This window comes from Mastomys coucha, unplaced genomic scaffold (genome assembly GCF_008632895.1).
Source record: "Mastomys coucha isolate ucsf_1 unplaced genomic scaffold, UCSF_Mcou_1 pScaffold21, whole genome shotgun sequence".
Taxonomy (NCBI): Eukaryota; Metazoa; Chordata; class Mammalia; order Rodentia; family Muridae; genus Mastomys; species Mastomys coucha.
The window spans coordinates 111216977-111243549 of NW_022196904.1; the positions used below are offsets into that span (position 1 = coordinate 111216977).

General features: G+C 49.1%; 2 protein-coding genes across 2 annotated transcripts in view; one reads left to right on the forward strand and one right to left on the reverse strand.

Moving 5' to 3' along the window:
* Nucleotides 1-4: 4 nt before the first annotated feature.
* Plk1 (polo like kinase 1) lies at nucleotides 5-11065 on the forward strand. Its single transcript, XM_031388179.1, has 10 exons — nucleotides 5-535; nucleotides 1092-1260; nucleotides 2039-2183; nucleotides 2985-3078; nucleotides 4563-4782; nucleotides 8734-8889; nucleotides 9705-9782; nucleotides 10008-10162; nucleotides 10264-10446; nucleotides 10577-11065. The coding sequence occupies exons 1-10, from the start codon at nucleotides 128-130 to the stop codon at nucleotides 10778-10780; spliced, it is 1812 nt and encodes a 603-aa protein (XP_031244039.1). The 5' UTR covers nucleotides 5-127; the 3' UTR covers nucleotides 10781-11065.
* A 92-nt stretch (nucleotides 11066-11157) lies between these two features.
* Ern2 (endoplasmic reticulum to nucleus signaling 2) overlaps nucleotides 11158-26573 on the reverse strand; it is a 51872-nt gene continuing 36456 nt past the window's right edge. The window contains exons 3-23 of the mRNA XM_031384940.1: nucleotides 24948-25053; nucleotides 24248-24281; nucleotides 23918-23990; nucleotides 22539-22611; nucleotides 22281-22388; nucleotides 21892-21993; nucleotides 20751-21015; nucleotides 18472-18550; nucleotides 18235-18382; nucleotides 18001-18122; nucleotides 17193-17339; nucleotides 16840-16981; nucleotides 14778-14862; nucleotides 14423-14612; nucleotides 14247-14346; nucleotides 13967-14163; nucleotides 12827-12974; nucleotides 12613-12740; nucleotides 11703-11826; nucleotides 11557-11624; nucleotides 11158-11476 (exon numbers count right to left, since the gene is read on the reverse strand). Coding sequence (XP_031240800.1) covers nucleotides 11270-11476; nucleotides 11557-11624; nucleotides 11703-11826; nucleotides 12613-12740; nucleotides 12827-12974; nucleotides 13967-14163; nucleotides 14247-14346; nucleotides 14423-14612; nucleotides 14778-14862; nucleotides 16840-16981; nucleotides 17193-17339; nucleotides 18001-18122; nucleotides 18235-18382; nucleotides 18472-18550; nucleotides 20751-21015; nucleotides 21892-21993; nucleotides 22281-22388; nucleotides 22539-22611; nucleotides 23918-23990; nucleotides 24248-24281; nucleotides 24948-25053 — 2646 coding nt within the window. The 3' untranslated portion in view covers nucleotides 11158-11269. The remainder of the gene's footprint in view (nucleotides 11477-11556; nucleotides 11625-11702; nucleotides 11827-12612; nucleotides 12741-12826; nucleotides 12975-13966; nucleotides 14164-14246; nucleotides 14347-14422; nucleotides 14613-14777; nucleotides 14863-16839; nucleotides 16982-17192; nucleotides 17340-18000; nucleotides 18123-18234; nucleotides 18383-18471; nucleotides 18551-20750; nucleotides 21016-21891; nucleotides 21994-22280; nucleotides 22389-22538; nucleotides 22612-23917; nucleotides 23991-24247; nucleotides 24282-24947; nucleotides 25054-26573) is intronic.

Here is a 26573-nt window from a genome sequence, read left to right on the forward strand (position 1 = left end):
GCGGCCAATCAGCAACGCGCAGGCCCTTGTAACGTTCCCAGCGCCGCGTTTGAATTCGGGGAGGAGCAGAGCAGAGCAGGACCCTCTGCACCGACTCGGCCTGGACTGTGTGAGTAGCTTCGGCAACATGAATGCAGCGGCCAAAGCTGGAAAGTTGGCTCGAGCACCAGCCGATCTTGGGAAAGGTGGGGTCCCGGGAGATGCAGCTCCCGGTGCCCCAGTGGCCGCCCCGCTGGCGAAAGAGATTCCGGAGGTCTTAGTGGATCCACGCAGCCGGCGTCAGTATATACGGGGGCGCTTTCTGGGTAAAGGAGGCTTCGCCAAATGCTTCGAGATCTCAGACGCAGACACAAAAGAGGTGTTCGCAGGCAAAATCGTGCCTAAGTCTTTGCTGCTCAAGCCCCACCAGAAGGAGAAGATGTCTATGGAGATCTCAATTCACCGCAGCCTTGCACACCAACATATCGTAGGCTTCCATGGCTTTTTCGAGGACAGCGACTTTGTGTTTGTGGTTTTGGAGCTTTGTCGCAGGAGGGTGAGTGTTTCGGTCGCAGTGCTGGGGCTCCTACACCTGGAACTTGCTGGCAAAGGGCCACCGAGGTTTTGGAGTGGCCTAGAGGAGTGTTTGGGTTTCAAGCTTTTATGGAAAGGCTTCTAGCGAGAGTACTTGGCACTCCGAACTGCTGAGGCCGGGGTTCTGGGGAAGCTGAGACCGGATCCTGTTGCTATTAGGGAAGGAGCTCCTAGACGCAAGGCTGCGAGTGGGTACAGGAAATGGATGCGTAAAGTGGCTAAGGAAGGGTCCCAGGCTTGGGGGTACCACGGACCTCTAACTTCCGGAGTGGGGCAAGGTCGGGGGAGCGGGGCGGCTGTTTGGAGTCAGATCTTAGAGCTTTCTGGAACGGAAGGGGATCTCCAGCCAGGAGGAAGCCCTGGGATGGGGAATCGAGAGTGGGGTTGAGAGAAGGGTCCGGTGAATGGTAGTGACCTGTGTATGGGCAGAACTAAGACTCCACTCCGAGCGCCTAGTCCTAGTCACATCCAGCTGGCTACCCTTCTTGGGCGTCAGTGACCTCTTCCTCCCTCCTCAGTCCCTTCTGGAGCTGCACAAGAGGAGGAAGGCACTGACCGAGCCTGAGGCCCGCTACTACCTGCGGCAAATAGTCCTGGGCTGCCAGTACCTGCACCGCAATCAAGTCATTCACAGGGACCTCAAGCTGGGCAACCTCTTCCTGAATGAGGATCTGGAGGTGAAAATAGGTGAGATGCTGGGCCTGCGAATGCCTGGTGCCAGTACAGGAGGTGGCAAGGAGGGGAAGGCTGGGAAATGGAGGTACTACCCTCTGGAAAGCCCTCTAGTTAGGAAATGAAAAGTGTGTGTGTGTGTGTGTGTGTGTCACATTTTCCTTGCCTTTTTTAGATGCATTGGTTTTTTTGTGCCTCAACTCAGTAGTTTTTAATTTGGGGGATCCCTCCCCAAAATACTTCTCTATCCCCTAGCACTTAGTCAGTTTCCCCTTTAAGCAGGAGATCCGGACATATGCTATGGAGCATGGCAGGCAGCATCTCCTTAGGTGTCTCTTTATTAAGCTGAAAAACCCCGCTTGAGTCTGATTTGCTGCTCCCTATATCCCTGTCACTTCTTCACACACTTGCCCACTTGCCCAGCACCCATTTACTTGATTCCCGAGGGCATCTAATTCTGCCATCCCATGTGTTTTAAATTTCCCTTATTTATGTGAGGGATGGAGACAGGATAACTTCAAGGGGTCAGTTCTCTCTTTCCACTGTGTGGGTCTCAAGATCGACGCAGGTCATCATCAGTCTTGGTGGCAAGCCCCCTTATCTCCTGAGCCATCTTACCACCGTAAGATGTAAGATGGTGTGGAAGGCAGTGGGAGGATTCAGGGACTGTGGGGTCTCAAGCCACTAGTTCTCAATGCTCGGGCTCAAAACAGCTGCCTGCAACTACAGACAGCCAGGCTTAGCCGAGCTTAGCCGAGCTTAGCCGAGCACCCTCTTCTTCCCTCTGCCCTAGGGGATTTTGGCCTGGCAACCAAAGTGGAATATGAAGGGGAACGAAAGAAGACCTTGTGTGGCACTCCTAACTACATAGCTCCTGAGGTGCTGAGCAAGAAGGGACACAGTTTTGAGGTGGATGTGTGGTCCATCGGGTGCATCATGTAAGTTGGCAATGCTTGGGCTACTGGGCCTCAGCAGGGCTTTCTGAGGCATCTCACCCAGGTGACCTTACCATGTGGATCTTAATACCTTACAGAAAGGCTGTTTTAGAGGGCAGGCTGCCCCACGTGAAACGCTGGTTTTCCTATCAGTCTGTTGTAGGCTGTGGGATTCCTATGACTTGGACTTGTTGGTCCAGGGAAGGGACCAAAGAGTCCCTGCACTTTTACTCCTCCTCCTTGGTGCTTAGTAAAAGCATGCACAGACCCAAACCATCAACACCTGAGGGCTTCTTAGGAATTCAGACTCTCAGAGCTGAACCTGGGTTTAACACAATCCCTGCCTGACTTTCTTACTTCCTGCTGAAGGGAGAATCAGGTCAGCAGAAAGGCTAGAGGTAGGCAGAACCCCCACCTCCGTGGCCTATGATGGATAGCAGTGGCCTCTGGGACACTCAGAGAGTCTTCTGTCACTGCAGGCCAGAGCCAGGCAATCCCTGGCCCCTTGGTATCCAGGTGTTGTCACTTGTGTTCTTCTGAGGCTTGTCCCAGCCTTTGGTTGCTGTGTCACTGCAGGCCAGAGCCAGGCAATCCCTGGCCCCTTGGTATCCAGGTGTTGTCACTTGTGTTCTGAGGGCTTGTCCCAGCCTTTGGTTGCTGTGTCACTGGGCAGACTTGGAGAGTATCCTTATCTATTCCCAGTCGGTGAATCCAGCACCGCTTCCTTCCTCTGGTCCTGAGACAATGGCTTCTGCATTTGGATTTCCACTGGAGTTTGAACAAAATCCCTTTTTGTACACCCAGGTATACCTTGCTAGTGGGCAAGCCACCCTTTGAGACCTCATGCCTAAAAGAGACATACCTCCGGATCAAGAAAAATGAATACAGTATTCCCAAGGTGATGATTACACTTAATGTTTTCATTATGTTCCAGCCAAAAGCTATTCACTGAGCCTATCCTGGGCACGGAGACGAGTCACTCCTACCTCTAGTATAACCATGGAGAATGGGGTATATCTGATGCAGGCCCATACTGCATGTTGAGTTTGCACACCAGATTCTCCTACTCTGCCTTCCAAGAGCTGAGATTACAGGCATGCACCACTATGCTGGCTTTATGGTATACTGGCAAGTACTCTACCAGAGCCCCATGCCCAGCCCATGTCTTTAGATTCTTCCTGAAGGGGATGCAAAGCACAGGGAGGAAAGGAAGGAGCAGGGCAGACACACTTATGCCTGGAACATGGACCGTCTCCATCCAGCTATGTGTGCCTAGCAAAGGAAGTAACCTTACTCTCATGAACCAGGCTTCCCATCTATCTGCAAAGGGGGAGTTTCCCTAAGGGCTTCCCAATGACAAAATAACAGCATCCCTTTCACATCCAATGGCATAAATCCATTCAAAGGGGACTAGGTTCACATGGGGACAAGTCAGTGTCCTTGACTTGTATACATAGAGTAGATAATGTCCCAGAAGGTCAGCTCACTGCAGACAGCCTGGGCTGCTGTGGTATAGGTCCTGGCTTTATTACTGAGGCCATGTGTATTCTCAGACGGAACACTCCTGTTGCCTCATGTACAAGGGAGACCTAATAGTGGAGATGCACACACCTGTAGTCCTAGCACTTTGGAAGGCTGAGGCAGGAGGACTGCAAGTTCCAGGATAACCTTAGCTACATAGTGAGACCCTGTCTCCTTTCAGATTATGTAGAGAGGGAAAAGGAGAAGAGAATCTTTGTGAGGGCCAAATGAGTTACTGTACAGGAATACGTAAGTTACATAGAGTTAATGCTGTGACTGACAGGCCTAGGTTTGATCTCATTAAGTCATCCTGGTGGGGTTGCAGGTGTGGTGTACCCCTTCCCACTTACTAGGTCTGCCTTGGGAGGCCCCAGGAGGCCCCGGGTTATTTGTTATAGCTGGAATCAAGGGGTTGAACTTGGATTTAAGCACAGGTCTTAGGACCTGGGTGCCTCTCTTGGTGGTGGTGGTTTGTTGGTTTGTTTGAGACACTATCTTACTTACTGTGTAGGCCTGGCTCTCAATATGTAGACTAAGCTAGCCTTGAACTCCCAGAGATCCATCTGCCTCTGCCTTAGAAATGCTGGGATTAAAGGCCTGAACCACCATGCCAGGCTTGCCCATCTTGTACATAATAACTAAATGTCCTTTGAAAGGACTAGGAGGGGAAAATTATCCCAGGTTAATCTTGAATGCCAAGGGGCTAGAAATGATCCTTCTCATCAATATTGCTAAAGCTGGCTGGCTGGAGGACTTGGTGGGACTCAGGGCCATTGAGCTGTGGTATGTTACAGACAGGAGCAGCTGCATGCTGCCTGGGATGCTGCCTCATCTCACCTCCACTCTGCCTTCTCGTTCTAGCACATCAACCCAGTGGCCGCCTCCCTCATCCAGAAGATGCTTCAGACAGACCCCACCGCCCGCCCCACCATTCATGAGCTGCTAAATGATGAGTTCTTCACTTCTGGTTACATCCCCGCTCGGCTCCCCATTACCTGCCTCACCATCCCACCAAGGTTTTCAATAGCTCCCAGCAGCCTGGACCCCAGCAGCAGGAAGCCTCTCACAGTCCTCAATAAAGGTAAAGATTGGTGTAGGCGCAAGAGAGCCCGGGTTTCCAGGGCACATTTCAGGGTGCAGGTGCCTTACTGCCACAGCCTTCGTCATTAGGTCCTATCTTTGAGTCTGGTCCCTGGGCCCTTCTGCCATGTGGCCTTGGCAGGAAAAACTGACTGAATCAACCGTTGGGCCCAAGAAGAAAAAAATGGACTGATCACCAAGCCCAGGAAATTCTATCTTTAAAGAGTACCTAAGGGCTGGTGAGATGGCTCAGTGGTTAAGAGCACCAACTGCTCTTCTGAAGATCCTGAGTTCAAATCCCAGCAACCACATGGTGGCTCACAGCCATCCATAATGAGATCTGACTCCCTCTTCTGGAGTGTCTGAGGACAGCTACAGTGTACTTACATATAATAAATAAATAAATCTTTAAAAAAAAAAAAAGAACATAAAGAGTACCTAAGATCTCTCTTGCATGGTTTGCGGAGAGAGCTGGAAGTTTTCCAGTGCATGGGTGGAGCAAGCTGTGGTACCCGTCCTTGGGTACCATCCTCGGTTCTCATTCTCTGCACACCCAACCCTGATCACCCCGTGCACCCATTGTTCTTTGTGTTTTGTTTTTCAAGAGGAGTCTTTCTGTCACCCAGGCTGCTCTTGAAATCAGTCCTCCTGCCTAGAGCCCTGCTGAGTACAGGTTTGCATCAGCACATCTCGCTTTGCAGCCAACTCCAGGACTCTGCCATTTTACTCTTGCACTAAAGTACACATCTTTTTTTCAAGACTTTAGCATCCCTTGCCCCTGCTTAGATAGCTTTTATTTCCAGAGCTCCTTAGAGACAGATTTTTTTTGGATTCATGTTTTAATATTTCTTTATCATTGTTCACACTTATAAAAAGGTAGCGGAATGAATGCTCTCCCAGTTGGCTCACATTCTGTTGATGCGTCATCAGCCCTATGTGTTTGTTTCTCTTAACTGCTTGAGAGCCAGCTTTCCTTGCTGGTAATGAGTCCATGCACTGTGACATACACCAGCGTCAACTTCAGGACTGCGAGCATTAATCTCATATTGTCGTAACAGTTCCTTTTCTTTTCCTTTTTGTTTTGTTTTATTGTTTTCTTTTTTTTGGAAACAAGATTTCACTATATAGCCCAAGCTGGCCTCCAACTCGAGATCCACCTGCCTCTGCCTGCCAAGTGCTAAGAGCAAAGGTGTGTGCCACCTTGCCTGACAGCAGTATTTGCCTTTCTGTTTCTATGGTCCCTCCCTCCTTCTCCTTTTTTGAGACAGGCTATCACCAAGCTGACTCAGGTTTGAAATCCCCCTGCTTCACCCTCCACGGTGCTGGGCTTACAGGACTGTGCCACTACATTTATCCTCCTCCTCCTTATGTAGTCTTATTTGTCCTTAATATATTTCATTAAGATCTGGGTCTTTGAGAGGTAGCTTGTAAGGCTTTGTTTCTCTGTGGATTTAGTATAAAACTAGTATTTAGAACAAAATTCTCAGTTCATCTGTTTCAGTTAGATTTCCATTTTTAGGCAAGTGGCTTAGAATGGCTCAAAATTTTGTTTTTGGTGCTTTGAGACAGGGTCTCGTGTTGTTCAGGCTAGCCTTGAGCTACTCATAAGTGCTGGGATTTCAAACGAGTGCTTCACACCTGACTCAGTGACTTGGCTTATTTTGGAATAATTTTAGGGTTATACAAAGTTTTAAAAACAGAATAATGCTGAATTCCTGTGTACCCTTCACCCAGCTTCTTCCAAGGTCAGCATGTCTCTTAAGCATAGCATAGAGCCAGGCGTGGTGGCACATGCCTTTAATCCCAGCACTTGGGAGGCAGAGGCAGGCGGATTTCTAAGTTCAAGGCCAGCCTGGTCTACAGAGTGAGCTCTAGGACAGCCAGGGCTACACAGAGAAACCCTGTCTTGAAAAACAAACAAACAAAAACAAAAGAAAACAAAAGCATAGCATAATTACCAAAACGGAAACATTAGCTACGGGGTAATCCTGTCAACAAACCCCCGCCCCAGCATCAATCAACCATATTCCCTATTACACCCCCAGAATGCAGGTCAGTACCTCACGTGGCAGTTAGTGACCTTGGCTCTGAGTTTTCCTCGGGTCTTGTGACCTTGGCACTTTTAGAAGGTACTGATGAGTTGATTTGCTATTGGATTTGATGCTTCCTCAGGATCATCTTGAGGTTCTGCATTCCAAGCAAGAAAGCTATGGAGGGCTTTGCTCTTCTTGTGTCAGGGGGACAAGGCTATCTCTGCAACAGACATTGTTTCTTTGGTAATTAATAACTATCTTGCAGGAAGTTGTTTGAAACTGTAGGGCCCACCAGTTTTAGTGGTAGCAGTTATTAATGTAATTTTTATTTTTTTCTTTTTGAGACAGTATCTCATGTGACCCCAGGCTGCTTGGATTCTCATAGTAGCCAAGGACGACTATGAACTTCTACTCCTTCTGCCTCTATATCCTGAGTGCTAGGATTACAGTCAAGGATGGGCCCCCATGCCTAGTTTATGAGCAGTTGAGAATCCAATTCATGTTAGACATGTATGTACTGAGCCCAGGCCCTTTTCTTGTTCTCCTTGCCTATAGTGCTAGACCTATGGATTCCTATCTTACTTGGTGGTGGTGGTTAGAATACTATTTAAATAAGTAAAGTAGTAGTAAAGGAAACTGTTCTATAGACATTCTTCAAGCTCACTCAAAGGTAGAGAATTATTTTATCTGTTCCTGGGGTGTTTATTTCTCCTTTATTTCCAATAGTTAAATTTGGACAGGCTTGATTTTACATATTCTATTCTATAAACACTCATTTTTGCTGGGTTTTGCTTTTTAACTGTGTATAGGTGTTTTGCATGTATGTGTACCGCCTGCACGTTTGGTGACCACAGAGGCCAGAATATGGTATTGGATCCCCTGGAACTAGTTAGATAGGATTGTGAGCCACCATGTGGGTTCTAGGAACCAAACCCAGGTCTTTGGCAAGAATAACAAATACCCTTAACCGCTTTGCCATGTGTCCAGCCCCTTTTTCGCAAGTTTTAAAATCAGATCCTGAATATTTTATTTCACACTTAAGTTCTTTTTTTTTTTTTTTTTAAGATTTATTTATTTATTTTATGTGTGTGAGTACACTGTAGCTGTACAGATAGCTGTGTGCCATCATGTGGTTGCTGGGAAATGAACCCAGGACCTCTGCTCGCTCCAGCTTAATTCAATGTAGCTGTCTTCACACCAGAAGAGGGCGTCAGATCTCATCACAGATGGCTGTGAGCCACCATGTGGTTGCTGAGATTTGAACTCATGACTTCTGGAAGAGCAGTCTTACCCACTGAGCCATCTCGCCAGCCCCCCACACTTAAGTTCTTAATGTTATACCATAGTGGCTTATTTCTCAATTGAAATTTTAAGAAAAAATGTGCTGTTTTACAGGAGAACTAGCACATGCTGGTTTGGGGAAACAAACCAGTCAAGTGTAAAGCTCTCCCCTGGCCACCATAGCCCAACTTAATGCTTCAGTGTGCATCTCATTAGACTCTGGCCATTTATGAACACACAAAAGCAAAGGGATACAGTGAAAAGCTGCTGAGGCTTTATTTAAAGGAATCCATCGTGCAATTCACCGTTTGACTGGTCATTCCACCTTCTACCTTCCCGGGTGCTCCCGGCGCCCTTCACTCTGAATTGGTGCAGCTTTGAGTCACTGGTGCCTTCAGGTTACCTCTGAGTAACCTGAGTGACAGCAGCAGCTGCTGTCCTGGAAAGCTAGACTGTTGGGTTAGAGATCTGAGCTCCTGAAGCTTGGCGCCCTCACATATGCACCACATACCTGTCACTCAAACTGGTATTGACTGTGTCCCCACATCGGTGATAGTTAAAGAGTGCTAGTTGTGGCTGCAGTCCTGTGCTCCTTCCCCTAGTCTTATGTCTGCCCAGTGACCGAGTTATCTTCTCAGGCGTGGAGAACCCTCTGCCTGACCGTCCCCGGGAGAAAGAGGAACTGGTGGTCCGGGAGAGAAACGAGGCTATCGAGTGCCACCTTAGTGACTTGCTACAGCAGCTGACCAGTGTCAATGTCTCCAAGCCCTCAGAGCGTGGGCTGGTACGGCAAGGTGAGTGCTTACGGGGGTCTGCACGCCTAGGGAAGGCAGGCCATCTCAGCCAGCAGAGCACTCGTGAGGGCCCAGGCCCTCATGACCTTTGCTTTGCCCGATTCTTATAGATCCAAATCCAGGTGAGTTAACCTGACACCCACAGCTCCCTCTTAGTGTTCCTTCTGCCTACTTCTGTGCCATATCGTCCTGTAGGTGGCTGGTAGGCCATCCCTGCATAGCTGCACATACTGCTCAGGGAATTAATCCCCCCAGGGACTCAGATCAGCTCTAGCCTTAGGGCTTTTGTACTCAATGTCACTGCCCTGACGCTCGCCACCATGACTTCCAAACCCGACTTAAGTCTCTGTAGCATTTCTTCGCAGCACATTTGTGTCTTTGTAGCAGGGACTTGTGTCTAGTGAGCCGTTGTAGCATTGCAGGCAGGGATTGTCAGTTAGCTGTTTCTCCTCACTTTAATCTGGGGCACTAGGCCTTCTACCATCCCCAGGGCAGATGACAGAGCAGCCTGGAGGCTTTGGTCATTCTTCATCCCTGTGGTTGGAACAGGGCTCTTCCAGAAGCCTGCAGTTTTCTTTTCCTGTCCCCATCTACCACAGCTCATGGGACACAGTAGGCCCAGAGTAAAGGAGCTCACTCATTTAGTGAAGTGGGCCTTGGCATCCTGGGCTGCAGTTTTCCATTTGGGTGTCAGGTTTGTACTGTCAGGCTCCTCCTCGGGGTTCATGGGGTGCTTAGTATACTTCCCCTGGGAAGGGCTGCATGAGAGGAAAGGGGAAGGGCCTGACCTAACCAGTATTCTGTTTCTATGCCAGAGGAGGCTGAGGATCCTGCTTGCATCCCTATCTTCTGGGTCAGCAAGTGGGTGGACTATTCGGACAAGTATGGCCTTGGTAGGTGTCCCAGAATGTGGAATGGGCAGGGGATGGTGTGGCGGCTGTGGTAGCCAGAGAGAGAGAGAGAGAGAGAGAGAGAGAGAGAGAGAGAGAGAGAGAGAGAGAGAGAATTGGATTTCAGGCCTCTTCTGCATGGTAAGCAAGCATTGTACTACTGAGTTATTCCAAGGCCTTTGCTTGCCTCCTCCAGCCTTTCTGAGATAGCCCTTCCCTTGCCCCCAGGGTATCAGCTGTGTGACAATAGTGTGGGGGTGCTCTTTAATGACTCAACACGCCTCATCCTCTACAATGACGGGGACAGCCTGCAGTACATAGAGCGTGATGGCACGGAGTCCTACCTCACTGTGAGCTCCCATCCCAACTCCTTGATGAAGAAGGTGAGTCCCTGTTGCTGAGGTGGAGTGTGTCAGGGTATGGGGCTGCCTCATTCAGGGCCAGGCCCTCATTCTGGAATCCCTCCCACAATTTTTCAAACTAGATCACTCTCCTCAACTATTTCCGCAATTACATGAGTGAGCACCTGCTGAAGGCAGGAGCCAACATCACACCCCGGGAAGGCGACGAGCTGGCCCGGCTGCCCTACCTACGAACATGGTTCCGCACGCGCAGCGCCATCATCCTGCACCTCAGCAATGGCACTGTACAGATTAATTTCTTCCAGGTGTGCTGGGGCAGGGCACTGTTCTTGGGGTGGCAATGCTATCGCTTTCACCAGCGGGGTTCCTTCCTCCTCTTTGCCCTCACCTTAGGCACCAGTTGAGCTCTTCACTTGCTCCCTCCTTCCCTCCTAGGACCACACCAAACTTATCCTGTGCCCCCTGATGGCAGCAGTGACCTATATCAACGAGAAGAGGGACTTCCGAACATACCGCCTGAGCCTCCTGGAGGAATACGGCTGCTGCAAGGAGCTGGCTAGCCGCCTCCGGTACGCCCGCACCATGGTAGACAAGCTGCTGAGCTCACGCTCTGCTAGCAACCGCCTCAAGGCCTCCTAGGTTTCTGTCCTTCGGACTGGTGGCCCCTTCACTCTGCTAGCTTTGGGCCTGCACTGCTGGACTCCTGGATGATGCTGTTCAGTGGCCCTGGCCCTGGGGGCTGGGCAGGAGCAGGGCCCCTTTGAAGGGGTTGCTGTGTAAGTTATTTTGTACATGTTTGAGTGTGGGTTTACATCCGCTTCCCTGCCCTCAGCCCACTGTATGAATTGTATAAATATTTCTAATGAACTTGGACTGTTCTTTCTTTAGCTTTATATATATTAAATATATGTACATCTTTCTCTCTTTTTGGTCCTCTCGTTTTGGTCCTGTATTTTTTTTTTTTTTTTTTTTTTGGTCCTGTATTTCTTAAGGGTCCCCTGCCTCCAGAGTTTTTCTGCATTAACAGCCTCAGTCCCTTAAACTGCTGCCCATCTTCTCTGACACTCCTGAGGCCAGATTGAGCTACAGGCTCAACTCCTTGGTCCACCTTTGGAGCCTCTGGATGTCTCAGCTCTTTGTGGCATCTGGCTTCCTGGTTTCCAAAGCTGGCGGATAGTAGGGCAGGAAGAGGCTCTCAGAAGCACAGGTCCTCATGGTGTGGTGAGTGTGGAGCAACAGCCTCGGGAAGCGGTGTGTGAAGTATTGGATGAAGCCAGCAGGAAGTTGGCCTAATGTCTGGCACACCTCAGCTGGGAGCTCCCTGTAGTGGTGCTTCTGGAGATGGGCAGGACAAGGATATGGCTCAGCTATGGTAGACCGTCCCTGATATGTCCCACCTAGGCTCTAGAACATACCTTGTTCCTCATGGCACGGAGCAGATCTCGCACTGATGTCCCTTTGTATGACCGGAACCTTTTCAGATCTGCAGGCAGAGAAATGAGCTGCAGAGGTGTTCGCCCTGGGTCTCTGCCCTTCAGGCCCATCCAAGTGAGGCCTCTACCTGCCTGCAGAGGGGCTGAGATGTGCTTGTACCAGTTTTCCCGGACCACCTTGTAGCTTCCTGCCTCCAGCGCCGTCACGAGAGGTCCCTGCTCTGGTTCCTTCTCCAACCAGTCACTGACATCCTAGGACCCCATAGAGTGCCTGAGCCTTGTGGTCAGCATCAGAGACCTCAGGGCCAGGAGTGTGTCGCGTGGCTAATGTTAAAGTAGCAAAATGTCTTACGATGACAAAGTGTTGCCTCCTGGAAACTATGGCTTCCCTATGCCCTACTTCAACGCCACCACCCACCTTGAAGGAAGCACTGTTGGCCTCTGTTCTACAGGTAGGCAGCCTGTAGCTCAGGTGTAGTCCCTTGCCTAAGGTCACACATGGAAGGATTTAGCTATATTGATGTCACAGCATGGATGACTGCAGATGAGAGCGACCACATTTCCATACAGAGACAGCTAGAGCACATGCACAGACCCCAGGGTCTGAGGTGACAAGGCTCTGATTTCCCTTTTCCTGTTGAGGATGATTTGAATGAGAATGTCCTCTGAGGGCTCATACATTTGAATCTCTGATCCCCAGTTACTGGGAATGTTTGGGAAGAATTAGGTGTGGTCTTACTGGAATACACTTGTCACTAGGTGTGGGCTTAGAGGTTTCAAAAGCCCACACAAGGCCCAGTGTTCCTTTCTTGGCCTGCAACTTTGGGTTAGAAGTGAGATCTCATCTACTACTGCAGCACCATGCCTGCCTTCTACCACAACACCAAGATGATAATATGAAACTATAAGCAAGTCCCCAATTAAATGATTCCTTTATAAGTTGCCTTGGTCATTGTGTATCCTCACAGCAATAGAACAGTAACAGGACCCAAAAGCTTTCTGGGGGGTTGGGAGGGAGGCTTCCCAAGATCATCTAACCTGGAAGAACTGCAGCTCCTTAGCTCTGCTCCAAAAAAGAGGATGAGCCAGAACCCATCCTGCCGAGGGGCGATCCTGGGGCAGCAGGCTCAGCATGGCTTTCACTAAGTCCAATGCCACAACCTTGTCTGGAGGACAGAAGAGAGGATGGGTTATCTGTCCTCAGTCTCATGCCTCCTTCCTCCCATCTCTGCTGGTCCTGCCTGGCTCTTACCATGGGTCTCTTCCTGCAGCTGAGCCAGACAGGGATCCCCTGAGAGGATGTTGGCCTGGCGGTAGAGACTCTCTCCAAAGGGGTGGCTGCCACCAGAAAGCACGTAATAAAACACGCAGCCTGCAGAGAAGATATCCACAGCGCTGGTCTGGGGGCCAGAGAGATGGGTATGAGTTGGTTGTTGGGGCAGGGAAGGCATTTCCCCAATTAGTCTCCACTGGTATTGGGTCCTATGTAGCTGATTAGGTCAGGACAGGTTAAGAGCCAGCATCTTCTTTTTTATGCATTTGAGTCCCTCAGTGCTTGTGAAGCACAGTGAAGGTTAAACATTTTCTAAGCCAGGCATGGTGTTTGTAATCCCAGCACTCAGGAGGCTAAAGTGGGAAAGTTGAGAATTCAAGGCTGGCCTAGGCTAAGTAGTAAGACCCTGTGTTGACGACAAGGTCATTATTAGGGTTTCTCAGCTTGGGTGGTTGTGGTGGTTAGAATAGGTTTGACCCCTTTAGACTCAAGTTGGAATGCTTAGCCCATGGGGAGTGGCACTATTAGGAAGTGTGGTCTCATTGAAGTAGGTGTGTCACTGAGGGTGTTGGCTTTGAGGTCTTTTAAGGCTCAAGCCTTCCCCCAGTGTGGTACCAGATCCTCTCATGGCTGCCTTTGGAAGACAGGCTCCTATTGGCTGCCTTTACATTAAGATGTAGAACTCTTGGCTCCTCCAGCACCACGTCTGCCTGCACACTGCCAGGCTTCCCACCATGATAATAATGGACTGAACCTCTGAAACTGTAAGCCAGCCCCAGTTAAGTGTTTATAAGAGTTACCTTGGTCATGGTGCTCTTCACACTAATGGAAACCCTAACTAAGACAGTGGTCCTGACACATGTAACTGTCAGGAGCGGATGGTTCCCTGTGCGCTGTGGCATGTTTAACAGCATCCCTGGCCTCAGAGGATGTCAGAGGTGCTTTCTTCCCAAGGCAAGCCAACCCAAATGCCTCTAGACATTGCTCAATTTCTTCTTAGCTACAGAAAAGACCCTGATGGAGACTGCCTAGGGGGAGGGGGGTAGATTATCCCTTGGGGTCTCTTTCAGAGAAGAGGTAGGGCATTCAGGAAGCCCTGTGACTAGCGGGCAGACTCACCGGGCTGTCTGGGGGCAGCTGCAGGAGCTCTGGTGCCATCCAGCCTTCTGTGCCAGGAATACCAGAGTGGAGACTGAAGCTACAACGGCCAGCAGGTAGCTTCTTGCAGAGGCCGAAGTCAGAGATGACCACTCTGCCTTGGCCCTGGCTGTCAGGCCCAGCTATGAGAATATTGCCCGGCTTGAGGTCACGATGTACTACATACAGGAAGGGAGTGGAGAGAGTGAGTGATGGCTAATGGAGAGGAGCAGGGAGCTAAGGACTGGAAGCAAGACAGTACCTATGTGTAAGGAATGTAGATGGGCTAAGCCGGACATCATCTGCTGCAGCACTGTGGTGGGCTCCAGGCCCCAGCGGTCTAGGTCTGGGCTCTCCACATACTAACATGAGGGAGGGGCAAAATGTCACACTCCAGCCAAAGGCTTCCCTCCTTCCCTCCCTGGGCTCTTACCTCACCTCTTGCAAGGAGGCCTGGCAGAGCTCCAAGGCAATGTAGTGGAACTGGGGGCCACGCTCAGTGCAGAAGTAGCGGAGCACATTGGGGTGCCTGTCAGACTCTTGCAGCAGCTGCACCTCTCGCCGAACCAAGCTGAAGCATTCTCGGAGGAGCCTCTTCACAGCCACTGCCCGTCCTTCAAACTGTCCTCTGAGAGGTGGTCCAGGGGTGGGGGTGGGGGTTCAGAGAGAGCAGATGAGGAAAAGTCGGGACCCATCCCCACATCTGGGAGTCTGGAAGGATGTTTGTCCTTTGGTTGCTGTCAAAAGGGCTGCAAGTGATAGAGCTGCATCCCGGGCTCTACCTGCCACTCACCGGAAAACAAAGGTTCCTCCTGCCCCTCGGCCCAGCACATCCTTGGGGTTGAAGGAAATCTTCCCCACCACGGTGGGCTGCCCTGCTACAGGGAAGGGAGATAATTGTCCTCTTAGTGATCTCTGCCCACAGCCATCCTCTCAGCTGTAGTCCAGCTTGACCATTCTCCAGACATCCACCCTTCTGTGCTGGGTGTGCTTCAGTGGCTGAGAGCAAGGACACACGTGCCAGACACATGACTGCAGTGGCTGGGGCTGCCATCCATGTGGCTAGGCGAGTGGCTCGGGGCTGACTGTGATGGCACCTGTATCAGTGTGAGGGCCAAGTAGATACATGGAGGAGGGAGTGGGTGATATTGGCTATGCGACTCCACTTTGAGCGCCTTCTGCCCCCTGATGCTTTCCCTTCTTCTCTCTGTAGTCTGCAGTCTCCTCAAACAATTGTAGCACTTCTTTTCATTGATGTTGAATTGTTTCAAATAAAAAGATGAATTCAAGTAGACCGGAGCATGAGAGTTGAGCACAGGAATAGTAAGGGTGATGCTGGCTTTTTCAGTCCACACCTACAGCACAGCACAGTCTGGTGTGCAATTAAGATGGGTAAGGTTGGGACTAGGGAGATGCCTCAGCCAATAAAGTGCCTGCCTTGCTCTGAGAACTGAGTCAGATCCCAGCATCCTTGTGAGAAGCTGGGGCATAGTAATCTCAGCTCTGAGAAGGCTGAGAGAGATTGATCCCTGGTGTGTGTGTGTGTGTGTGTGTGTGTGTGTGTGTGTGTGTGTGTGTGTGTGTGTACATACACACAAGCAGGAATAGCCCTGGGAAGATACAGTCTTGTCTGCAGAAAAACAAGTGGATCCCATTGGCACCCACATGCAAACGCGCGCGCGCGCACACACACACACACACACACACACACGCACACGCACACACACACACAAACAGCCCTGGGAAGATAGAGTCTTGTCTGCAGAAAGATGAGGGGAGTCTTGTGGTCTAGAGAAATGGGTTTTGGGGTGCAATGGAATGGTTATTTGGACTCAAATAAATGGTTATTTATATGAATGACAAGAACTACGTCTCAGGGCTAGGGTCCCCCTGCTGTGGAGTCCCTTAAAAAATATCCTCATGGGCTCAAGATGTAGCTTAGAGAGCTTTCCTCTCAGGAGGGGCTGAGACTCAAGGAAGAGGAGGACATGGGTGAATACTGGAGCCTTAAGCTAAGAGCCAGGCAATCATCAACTTAAGTAAGTGGACAGCAGGTGGGAATTTGGCCTGAGGAAGTAGGGAGAACTACAATAGGAGATACCAGTACAAAAAAACACCAGTACAACTCTGAGCCAAACAGCACAAGACTAGAGTGGCCAATAGATGCACAGGCCATACCCACTAAGCACTGAGTAGACACCAGTGGGTCTTTGAAGGTTCAGGCTAAGGATTAAAACAAGAAACACTGAGAGGAACATTGAAACAAAATCAAAACCACACCTGGGTAATTTACTGCTACCATTATAAAAAACGTTATTTTAAAACAATTATTAACATCACCTAGGTATGATTTTTCTAGACACATATCCTAGGCTGGCCTTGAACTTCTGATCCTCCATTCTCCACTTCTTGAGTGCTGGGATTCTATATGAGTACCACCATGGCTGTTTTATGAGTGCTAAGGTTCAAACCCAGGGCTCCATGCATACTCGGCATGCATTCTCCTAACTTGGGTCCATCCCCAGCACCGACTTGCTAATAACAATGGTAGGAATGATCACAGAGCAGTTGACACTGTGAGGTGGGAGTTTGTACTCCCACTGGACCAGTGAGAAAACAGATGCACAAAGGCAACCCTTCAAAAGCTAGCTCGCCACAGATTGATCTACACGCAATTCTATCCACAACCGGAGACCCTGAAGATAGCAGTAAAATGATAACAAGACTCCTGATGAGACTGCCCCTTCCTGATCTATCCTGCCATCTGTTGTTCCTGACAATTCAACTTTGAAATTAAATTATATTCACCTGTTCTTTTTCTCTACCTTTCCCCGATTTTGTTGACTCAAATTTACCTTCGGGGTCATGGGCTGGCTGGGCTGGCTCTGAGGGGCTTTGAAATCTCCTCTGGTCCTGTAGGATGTCCCTTGAGGTCTGTGCCTGAGCATCCTGCGAGAGGCCAGGAGGGCCTGTAGGTGCTGAAGGGCTCTGCTGCTGCTGTAACATATGGGTTTTAGTGGGTGCCAGCCTTCCTCCTGACGGACCCCACACCTTGCTAGAGCTGGGTTTACAATAGAGCTTGAACTCACCGAGTGCAGGAGCAGGGCCTCCTAGGAGAAAGGCAGAGGCAGCTGAAGGCGGGCAAGAGAGATGCAGAGTTCTCTCTAGGAAGACTCTAAGATGAACAATGTCAGGATGTTGGACTTACCTGCCTCATCAGGTAGAGGACCCAGGCTCCCAGGAGGATGGCAGTGAAGCTAGCTGCTAGCAGGTCTTGGGATCCCAGTCCTAGATAAGAGTCTGAAGCTTTCTCTTCAGGATGTAGTTCTGGATCCTCTCTCCTCAGGTTTAGGAGCTAGGAACAAAGCAGGTTTCACTTGTGGTGAAAACTTTCTCCTGTGTGAAACCCCCAAATCTTCACCACCGGGTCCAGGGCAGGGCTTAGCGGAAGGGGTAGGGGAGGGGCTGTATGATGTGTGTGTGTGTGTGTGTGTGTGTGTGTGTGTGTGTGTGTGTGTGTGTGTTGCTGTCCGTGGTGCTGAAACATCATGGCCTCAGGAGAGTTTACCAAACCTAACTGAAGACCAACATCTCTTTGAATGTCATTAAAATTCACATGCTCGAGGCTTGAGCTTCACCTCTGGAGATTAGAAATTTTGTGTGACTGGAGCAAACTCCTAAGTAATTTGAAAATCACTGCTTCTTCTAACCTTGAGCTACTTACTAGTGCTTCTCCAATCTCTCCCAGGAGAGCGGGCCTTTATAGTTTTTCTGTTTTCAATTTCTCACTTGATGAATATTTTACAATGTTTACACTGAAGAGTAAGGGAAAAAATCTGGGGAGTATGCTTTGTGATTTAGGAAGCCAATATCATTTTGACATTTTAAACATGCCTGGTAGTAGCAGCAACAAAATGTTTTCTGGTAACTTCCATGAGATTAACTGGAGAAAAGGTACAGAGGCTGTATGCATGTCTTCTCTGTCCACCCACAGCCCCTGCCATCCCAGCACTGACCTCAAAGAAGACAGCTGGAGCATGGAGGTCCTCTGAGGCTTTTGTCTCAGCAGACCCTTTCCCTGAGGTGGGATGAACCCTCAGCATGGTGGTGTGCAGGACTGGGGGAGGTTCATGGTATCCTAAGTGTCAGGAATAAAAGGCAGAGTGTTGAGGGTGCATATTTAAAATTAGAAATTGGGCTTAGGAGTCTTTCATCTTCATCTACTTCAAATTAAAATCAGGAGGCCTCACCAATGAGTAGCCACTGGCTAGGGAGGGCCACGCTGCCTGAGGGGTATCTGACAGCAGTGCTGGGTGAGCCCTCTCGCTCCCCCGAGACTTGAAGTGTCACCTCATCTGTTGTGGGGCCGTCCATGGGTGCCAGGGTCAGTCCACGGGGCTATGGCAGAAGATGGAGAGTCGCACGTGTAAGAAGCTCCTTTCCTGATCTACCCCTCTCTGCAGCCCACTCATAGATCCCTTTCTCACCACGAGGGCCACCCCAGTGTGGACCAGTGCCTTAGAGACATAGAAACCAGCTTCTTCTTTCCCCACATACAGTGTCATCCTAAAGGGAGAGGAAGGAGAAGGGTGAGTGAGTGATGCTGGTGGGTAGCTTTAGCAGGACTTTACCCATGTCCTTTGTATTTCCTTCCGTGTTGACTCTTGAATTGACCATGTGACTTGCTCTAGCCAATGAGACGCATATAACACAAACATAGACTGGAATGATTCTTGAGCATCGGGAGTCGCCCTTCAGTACTGTTATCTAAAACCTTGAGTCTATCAGGTAAGGAAGCCTACTTTCCTACAAGGGATGAAAAAGACCTTATGGAATATAAATGAAACATTCTATTTGACACCTCAAATGGCCCACCAACTACTAGGTAGGTAAGTGACACTATCCTGGATCATTGCCTCCACCAAGTCACCGGATGATTTCAGAGAAACAATCAATGACAAAACAAAACTGTACCTGGATGACTCACAGAGTCTTGAGGAATAGCAAGTGTCTATTCCTTTTAAGCTACAAGAGTTATAGTGGTTTGTTATGTAGAAAAACTAACTGATGTACAATCTATAGCATTTTCTCAATGTATGTCTCACTTTTTTAAAGATGGGGGGGTCTGACTATGTAGCCCAGGCTAGCCTCAAATTCATGCCAGCAGCATCCTGAGTACTAAGGGTATAGATATGCACCACCACATCTGGCCCAGATCTCAAAAGAACTCGGTTTTCATCAGGTGGTGGCCCACACCTTTAATCCCAGAACTTGGGAGGCAGAAGCAAGCGGATCTCTGAGAGTGTGAGGCCAGCCTGGTCTAAAAAGTGAGTTACAGGACAACCAGGGATGTCACACAGAGAAATCATGTCAAAAAAACAAAACAAACAAACAAACAAACAAAAAACAAAAACAAAAACAACAACAACAACAAAAAATCCGAACAAACTAATTTTTCTGAATTGGAACTCATCGCCTCTTTCTTCTTTCTCTCTTCCTCTTTTAGTACTTTGAACTGCTGAAAATGAAAGCAGCCATGAACTTCTAGAAGCCTTTGCCTCCTTGCTTCCAGACTGAACTCTCTGATCATCCTGGTCCTCCTGCTTTCCAACTCTCATCCCTCTCTATCACCCTCTACCTAGCACCCTGAGCTTTGCTGCCTACAGTATCTTCTTTTTCAATGTAATACATTTTATTTTCTACATGTAGGGGTGTTTTGCCTGCATTTATGTCTGTACACTCCACACATGCATGGTGCTCACAGAGGCCAGAAAGAGGGCATTGGGTCACTTGGAACTGGAATTACAGATGGTTGTGAGCCACATGAGTGCTGGGAATTGAACCTGGGTCCTTTGGAAGAGCAGCCAACACTCTTAAGTACTGTGCCACCTCTCTAGTACCTTTGTGTGTGTGTGTGTGTGTGTGTGTGTGTGTGTGTGTGTGTGTGTGTGTGAGAGAGAGAGAGAGAGAGAGAGAGAGAGAGAGAGAGAGAGAGAGAGAGGTGGAGGGAGTCTCCCTAGGCAGTTCTAGCTCACAGAGATCTACCATGCCCAGCCTCACAGTGTCATCTTTTTTTCTAAACTCATTTTGAGATAGTCAGCTGGTCTCTTTATCCTTACTTCACTGTGTTATAGTTGCCTTTTTTAAAAAAAAATTATTTACTTTTATTCATATGAGTACACTGTAGCTGTCTTCAGACACACACCAGAAGAGTGCTTCAGATCCCATTACAGATGGTTGTGAGCCACCATGTGGTTGCTGGAATTTGAACTCAGGACCTTTGGAAGAATAGTCAGTGTTCTTAACCGCTGAGCCATCTCTCCAGCCCATGATTGCCTTTTATATGTCTGCCCCCACACTAGACTCTGAGTTTCCTGTTGTCAGGAACACTGACTCTGTTGGACTTTCAGAGCCTAGTAAGTGACTGGTATACAATAAATTCCCAGTTAGCTTTTGTGGAGCAAATGAATGGGCAATCCCTGACTTTTCCAGTCTGTGTCTTGGGATGGAATAAGAAAGGGTAGCACTTGAAGGACTGAACAGTCAGTTCAGTATGGCATCTATAGACCAGAACAGGATGGGACCCAGGAGACCCTTCCAAAACTCAATCACTTGCTAAATGTTGAATATCCAGGAGTCCTAGGGACACTTTCTTGATACCTCTGATTGATTTGGCTGTATTGGTGGGTCATTATGATTGGGTATTCCACTGGGGCTGTAACACCTCCAGAAACTCCCTTCCCAGGTTCTATAGATGGACACTTACAAAAGCTGGGTATCTAAAGAAGAGAACTGGGTGGCCGTGTCCTGGGAGCTGGAGGCAGGAAGACGGATGTGGCCCCAGTGGAGGACAAGGAAATGTAGGGTGTCCCGAGCCAGTGTGAGATGGGGCAGCTGGCGCAGACCATCCTGATGCCATGTGTAGATCCCTGTCACAGGCACTCCCAGGTCCTGTGTCCACAGCACAATTCCACTTCCTGGATCCACAGTGAGAAGCAGGCCCATTCCACAGGATGTCAGGTGGCTCATGTCTACCAAGAAAGACAGCTGGGGAGATGTCAGAGAGATCTTACATCCTTAAGAGGATGGGGACTTATTCATGTGTGCAAAGGTTATGAAGGGTACTGAGGCATAGGAACTCTGGTTGAAACAACCAGAGTTTGTTTCAACCAGAAAGGGATTGGTTGGGGCCCTCCAAAGTTGACTCATGTGTGTCTGTGAGTCTGGGTCATATGAGCGAGTTAAGATGAGAGCTCATTTGAGGTAGAGATTTTAGGATGCAGGTTGTCAATCATGGATGTGGTCAGACTGATGTTTATTAAGGTGGGTCAAGTAGAGTGGCTCAGAAGATTGTGGGTCCTTTAGAAATCACTTGGAATAAAAGGGGTCAGTTGGGATCCCTGGCGGGGTCAGTCATGTCTCAGAGTTACCTGAATAGTGCCCTATGAAGAATGACAAAGTCAAGATTTGGGGGGCCAGTTAGGATCACCTGAGAGATTCCTTAGAAAGTTGAGTAGGATAGATATAATATCAAGGGTATAATAGCAAGAGTGATTTGGGAGTCTTGCAAGGCCATCTGCAAGAGTTGTTCACCATGCTGAGATCAGTTAGGACTTGACAGGATTGCAGGCTATTGGGGAGGTTGTTTGGGGGTCCCTTAAGATGCAAGGAGTCACCTCAGGCTACCTGGCTGGGGTCATTTGGGGCATGGAGAAGTTTAGATGTATTGCTCAGGCTATGTGATCATCAGAGTCATCCCAGGTCATCTGTCAGGCTGTGCCATTCAGCATGTGAGGGGACAGCAAATCAGAGGATCAATATGTGCTAGTACTTGGTCCTGATGTCACTCGGGGCTTCCCAGGTTGGGGACTTTGCTCCAAGGTAAGGCTGAGAAAGGTGATACTCACATTTCCCAGGTGAGCCATCCATGGGGGGCGCTGAGTAGCGGCGGTAGGTGGTGTTCCAGTGCAGGGCTGGGGTCCGTGGGTCATGCATGGAGACTGTGTATTCTGGGTGTCACAAGCAAGGCTACCAGGGGGATGGTCACGTGGTGCTTCCCAAACCCAACTCCAGAGACTACCCCTCTCGTAGGACTGGAGTCTTCTCAAGCACTTGAATTGTAGGCCTGATGACCAAGCTCACCGCTACAACTCTAGCTCCTTGGTCAGTGCTCAGTGAAATGTTTACTAATGACTGTCAGGTTGACTAGCTAGCCTGAACTCAACTTAGATGGCAACTGTCAAGCCTGGACAAAGAAAAGGAGAGGCTTCACAGGCGTAGGGAATATCTGACTTACGTGTTTGGCCAATGTAGAGTTGAGGAGTAGGGAGGCCCTCTGTGGTCAGTGTCGTCTGAGTCTCCCCTGACTCCGGGTCCACCACAAACCAGGCATCCTGCTTCCGGCCTGTGGAGGGGGGGATGTGTGCCAACTTTCAGGATGGTATAGGAGAAGATGTGTGTGCCCTTTTGTTCCTGACCAAGTTGGTCTGACAGGACCTAGTTTCCCTTCTTATTAGCTGGATTTAGCCTCCTCCCGAGCTGCAGAGACACTCACCTGTGTAGAAGACACCATCAGAGCTGCGACAGGGAGAGGCATGAACCAGCTCTGGGATGGTGAATGGCAGTTTCTGAGAGGGAAAAGGTCCAAGAATGGGTATGAGTGGAAACATGCACAGCACATAGTGTGTCACACTCTCCCAAGGTCAGCCTAGAGAAACCTTTGCCTTTCCACTTCCCAGGAGCTCGGAAAGGAAGTCAGCTCATGGCACTCAGGTAGTCAGCCTCAGAGCCAGCACCCTCAGCCACTCGGTCATAGAGCCTCTTAAAGAACAGCAGAAATCCCGCCCTGTGTGCCAAGACTCCACATGATTCACTGATTCCACCTGATGACCTCCTCCAGATAAATAGATACCCACATATGTACACACACATACACATGCAAGGACACACAGAGACATCTACACCCAGACACTCACATACATCCCACATAAACACAGACACACATACATGTACACACACATAAACGCACAAATACATGCACAGAAACTCACAGACACACTCATACAAATCACTTAAACCCACACTCACACAAGCTTTAAAGTTCAGTGGCCACAAAAGACTCAGCAAGATTGTGGAGCTGTGTTGGTGATAAATGTGAGTAGGCCCTCTGTGCTCTCTCTCTGTCTCTGTCTCTCTCTGTCTCTGTCTCTCTCTGTCTCTGTTTCTCTGTCTCTGTCTCTCTGTCTCTGTTTCTCTGTCTCTGTCTCTCTGTCTCTCTCTCTTTCTCTGTCTCTCTGTCTCTTTGTCTGTCTCTGTCTCTCTGTCTCTGTCTCTCTCTTTCTCTTTCTCTGTCTCTCTGTCTCTTTGTCTGTCTCTGTCTCTCTTTTTCTGGAGTCAGGAGTCAGAGAGTCTGCATTATACGCATGAGTCCCCTATATTCAGGTTTCCTATGGGTTTTAACAGGGGCCACAGGGCGACATGAACATACATAAACCACCATGGTTCTGGTTTCAGAACCAGAGCCATGCAGCCGACTTGCACACTTATGAGCAAACTCAGACTAGCAGAACTACCCAGATGGACCCAGACTAATTACGAGGGGTTTTTGTTGTTGTTGTTGTTGTTTTACTTTGTTTGCTTGTTTGTTTTTGGTTTTACATCTATGATTTTGTGGGTGATATGCTAACCATACAGTTTTCACCTTAATGTCCCTAGAGTCCTGGAGATGCCCTATGATACACTCGGAGCTCTGACATTCTGCTCTGTGGACACAGCCAGACTTGTCACTCTACACACAGCCCTTTTACGAAGTTTAGAGCCTTGCCTTACAGCTTCAAAAGACACACCACTCCGACAAACTGTCCTTTCACCCATTGGCTCTCTAGCTGATGGATTCCTGCCCTGACCCATCCCAGGCAATGAAGGGAAACATACCATCAGTCCCTGTTGTTTCTGGGTTCCCAGAATGTACAGGCTGCCGTCAGCTGGGTCAGAGAGAAAGGCCATTCTGTGGAGCAGAGAGGGACATGGGGAAGGCTAGGTGCGTGGCTCTGGTTTCATGAAGGTTCTTTCCCCTACATCTTCTCAACGGGCAAAGCCCATCCTTGTGGGAGGCACCTTGGAACAGCAGGAGACCTTTCCACATCAGTTGAAACTCTTCCTAACTTCTGACATTCTCCCATGTGCTCTGCTCCTCCCCACAAACCTTCACACAACTGTGGCTCCCCCGGTCACTCTTTCCATATGAGGCCTCAGTTCACTTACTCTGTAACATACATTGGTCCCTGGATGATGGGATCTGTAGGGACAAAGACATGGAATCAGAGAATCTCTTTTTGATTCTGTTGTAAAGCATAGCTCAAATTCACCAAGTGTTTACCCTGTGCCAGAAGCAGAGCCTAGCAAGTGGGAAGGCCCTGCAGGCAGTCTCTGCTGTTCCACTTTGCCCAGGTTTGTGGTTTGGAGGCAAAGCCATTGAGGCTCGGAATGCTGAAGTGATTTTTCCAAGTCCACATAGTTGGTAAGTGATGAAACTGCCTATGGACACTGGCTTGCTGGATCCTAGTGTTTGTGGGGTGTGTGTGTGTGTGTGTGTGTGTGTGTGTGTGTGTCATAGTCAGAGACATCTTCCTCAATTGCTCCCCATCCGCCTTTTCTTAGAGACAGAGTCTCCCACTGAACCTGGAGCTCACTGATTTGGCTAGGCTGGCTGGCTAGGAAGTCCTAAGGATCTTTCTATCTCTGCCTTCCCAGGGCTGTGGTCCAGAAAGACACTATTGTGGTTGTTTTGTTTTGTGTGCGGGCTGGCAATTCAAACTCAGGTCCTCATGCTTGCACGGCAAGCACTCTCCCAACTGAGTCAGCTCCCCAGCCCTTTAGGGCTCTTGTTCCTATCTTCGATGCCAAGGTGAATGCCCACTCTGCCACAGAGAGGCCTAAGGAGAGATAGGTGCTTCTTGCTTACCATCCTTCACTGTCCACTTCAAGTCCCCTGTCTGCTTGTTCAGTGCATGGAAACCTCCATCCAAGGTAGACACAAACAGAAGGCTCTCTGGCCTGACGGATTGGACCTAGAACGGGAAACAAAATAATTTCATCTGAGGGTTCCAGGACCACCTTGTCTTTGCCCCCAGGTAACCAGACTTTTCTGTTTGAAGAGACAGAGAGAGGAAGAAAAATGAAGTTGATCTTCTTGGGGGTTGGAGAGCGTTACAGAGCAAGCTGGGGGAGCCAAAGAGACTTTGACTCTCATTTCCTCCCTTTCCCCCACATCTTTCTGTCTTCCAAAGCAGATTAAAGGTGGGAATGTGTTTGTATGCACACACACATGCACACACAGAAGGCAGAAGCCAATTTTGGCTATCTTTTTTCTTTACTTTCTACCTTATCTTTTGAGACAGGCTCGTAGCTGAACCTGGGGTTCATTCTTTCAACCAGACTAGCCAGAAAGCTCCAGGAGTCTGCCTATCACCCCACCCCAACCCCAACCCTTGCCACCCAGCACTGGGGTTACATTCATGCCCACAGTCATAGGCTTTTATGTGAGTGCTGGTGGTTCAAGCTTGGGTCGTTGTGGCTGAGTGGCAAACAAAAGGCCTTCCCTGATCCATACCACCGGCCTCTGGGATGGGAACTATGAGTACCCCCTCCCCATTGCACGGTCAGGAAGATGGAAGCACAGGGCAGTCAGAAATGGCACAAATGGGATGGGGAGTCTCCCCTAGGATGTGGTTTGCTTCTCCTTAGTCAAACGTGGGCCTGTTTTTGGAGGACCCTTTCTGTCTCCCCAGACTGGCTCAGCTGCTTTTGGTGCCAAGCTCTGTAGTCCCCCGATGGCTGCAGGAAGGAGGCCTGGAGCTACCTTACATCTGGCCCCTACTGGGCACGCTTACCAGCTCTGGGCCCTCCTTGAGCAAACAGGGTGAGGCTGAGCTCAGAGCAGGAACCCTAAGATCCGGGTGGCCCAGCCACACCCCTGCAAGGGCCACATCCTGCTGCAGGACCCTCAGGTCTTGGGTTGTAGCCAGTGGTTTTTGCTGGATGGTAGGAGCCTACCATCTATCCCCTCTCTTTTGGGTCTCAGTCTTACCAACTGCAGCTTGACAGAGAGATGGGCCAGAGAAAAGGCTGCCTTCTGATTAGCTGTCCCCAAAAGAATTTCATTTGGTCTTTACCGTGCTTAAAGCATTGCTTTTAATTATCTTTGTGTTGTTGTTTTGTAAGACAAGGTCTCCTGGTGTAGCTCTGCTGCTAGCCATATAGAGCAGGCTGGCTTTGAACTGCTGGCAATTCTCCTGCCTCTGCCTCCAGAGTTTTGGGATTAGAGAAATGTAATATCATGTCCAACATTAACAGCTCTCTCTCTCTCTCTTTTTAAGCCCTAACTTTTTATTTATTTTTTATATTTTTATTTTTTGAGATAGAGTTTCTCTATGTAGTCCTGGATGTCCTGGAACTTGTTACATAAAACAGGCTAACCTCGAACTCAAAGCTATCTGCATGCCTCTTCCTCCCAAGGGCTGGGATTAAAGGCTGAAATTTTTATTTTTAAAACAATTTTATTTTTAAAATTCCTATTTTCTAGGTTTTC

Bases quoted from the DNA above. Each gene is read 5' to 3' on its own strand.
- Plk1 (XM_031388179.1), top strand. From the start codon at position 128: ATGAATGCAGCGGCCAAAGCTGGAAAGTTGGCTCGAGCACCAGCCGAT. The intron at 1,261-2,038 runs GTGAGATGCTGG...CCTCTGCCCTAG, and splicing joins GGATCTGGAGGTGAAAATAG to GGGATTTTGGCCTGGCAACC. The intron at 10,163-10,263 runs GTGAGTCCCTGT...TTTTCAAACTAG, and splicing joins CCAACTCCTTGATGAAGAAG to ATCACTCTCCTCAACTATTT.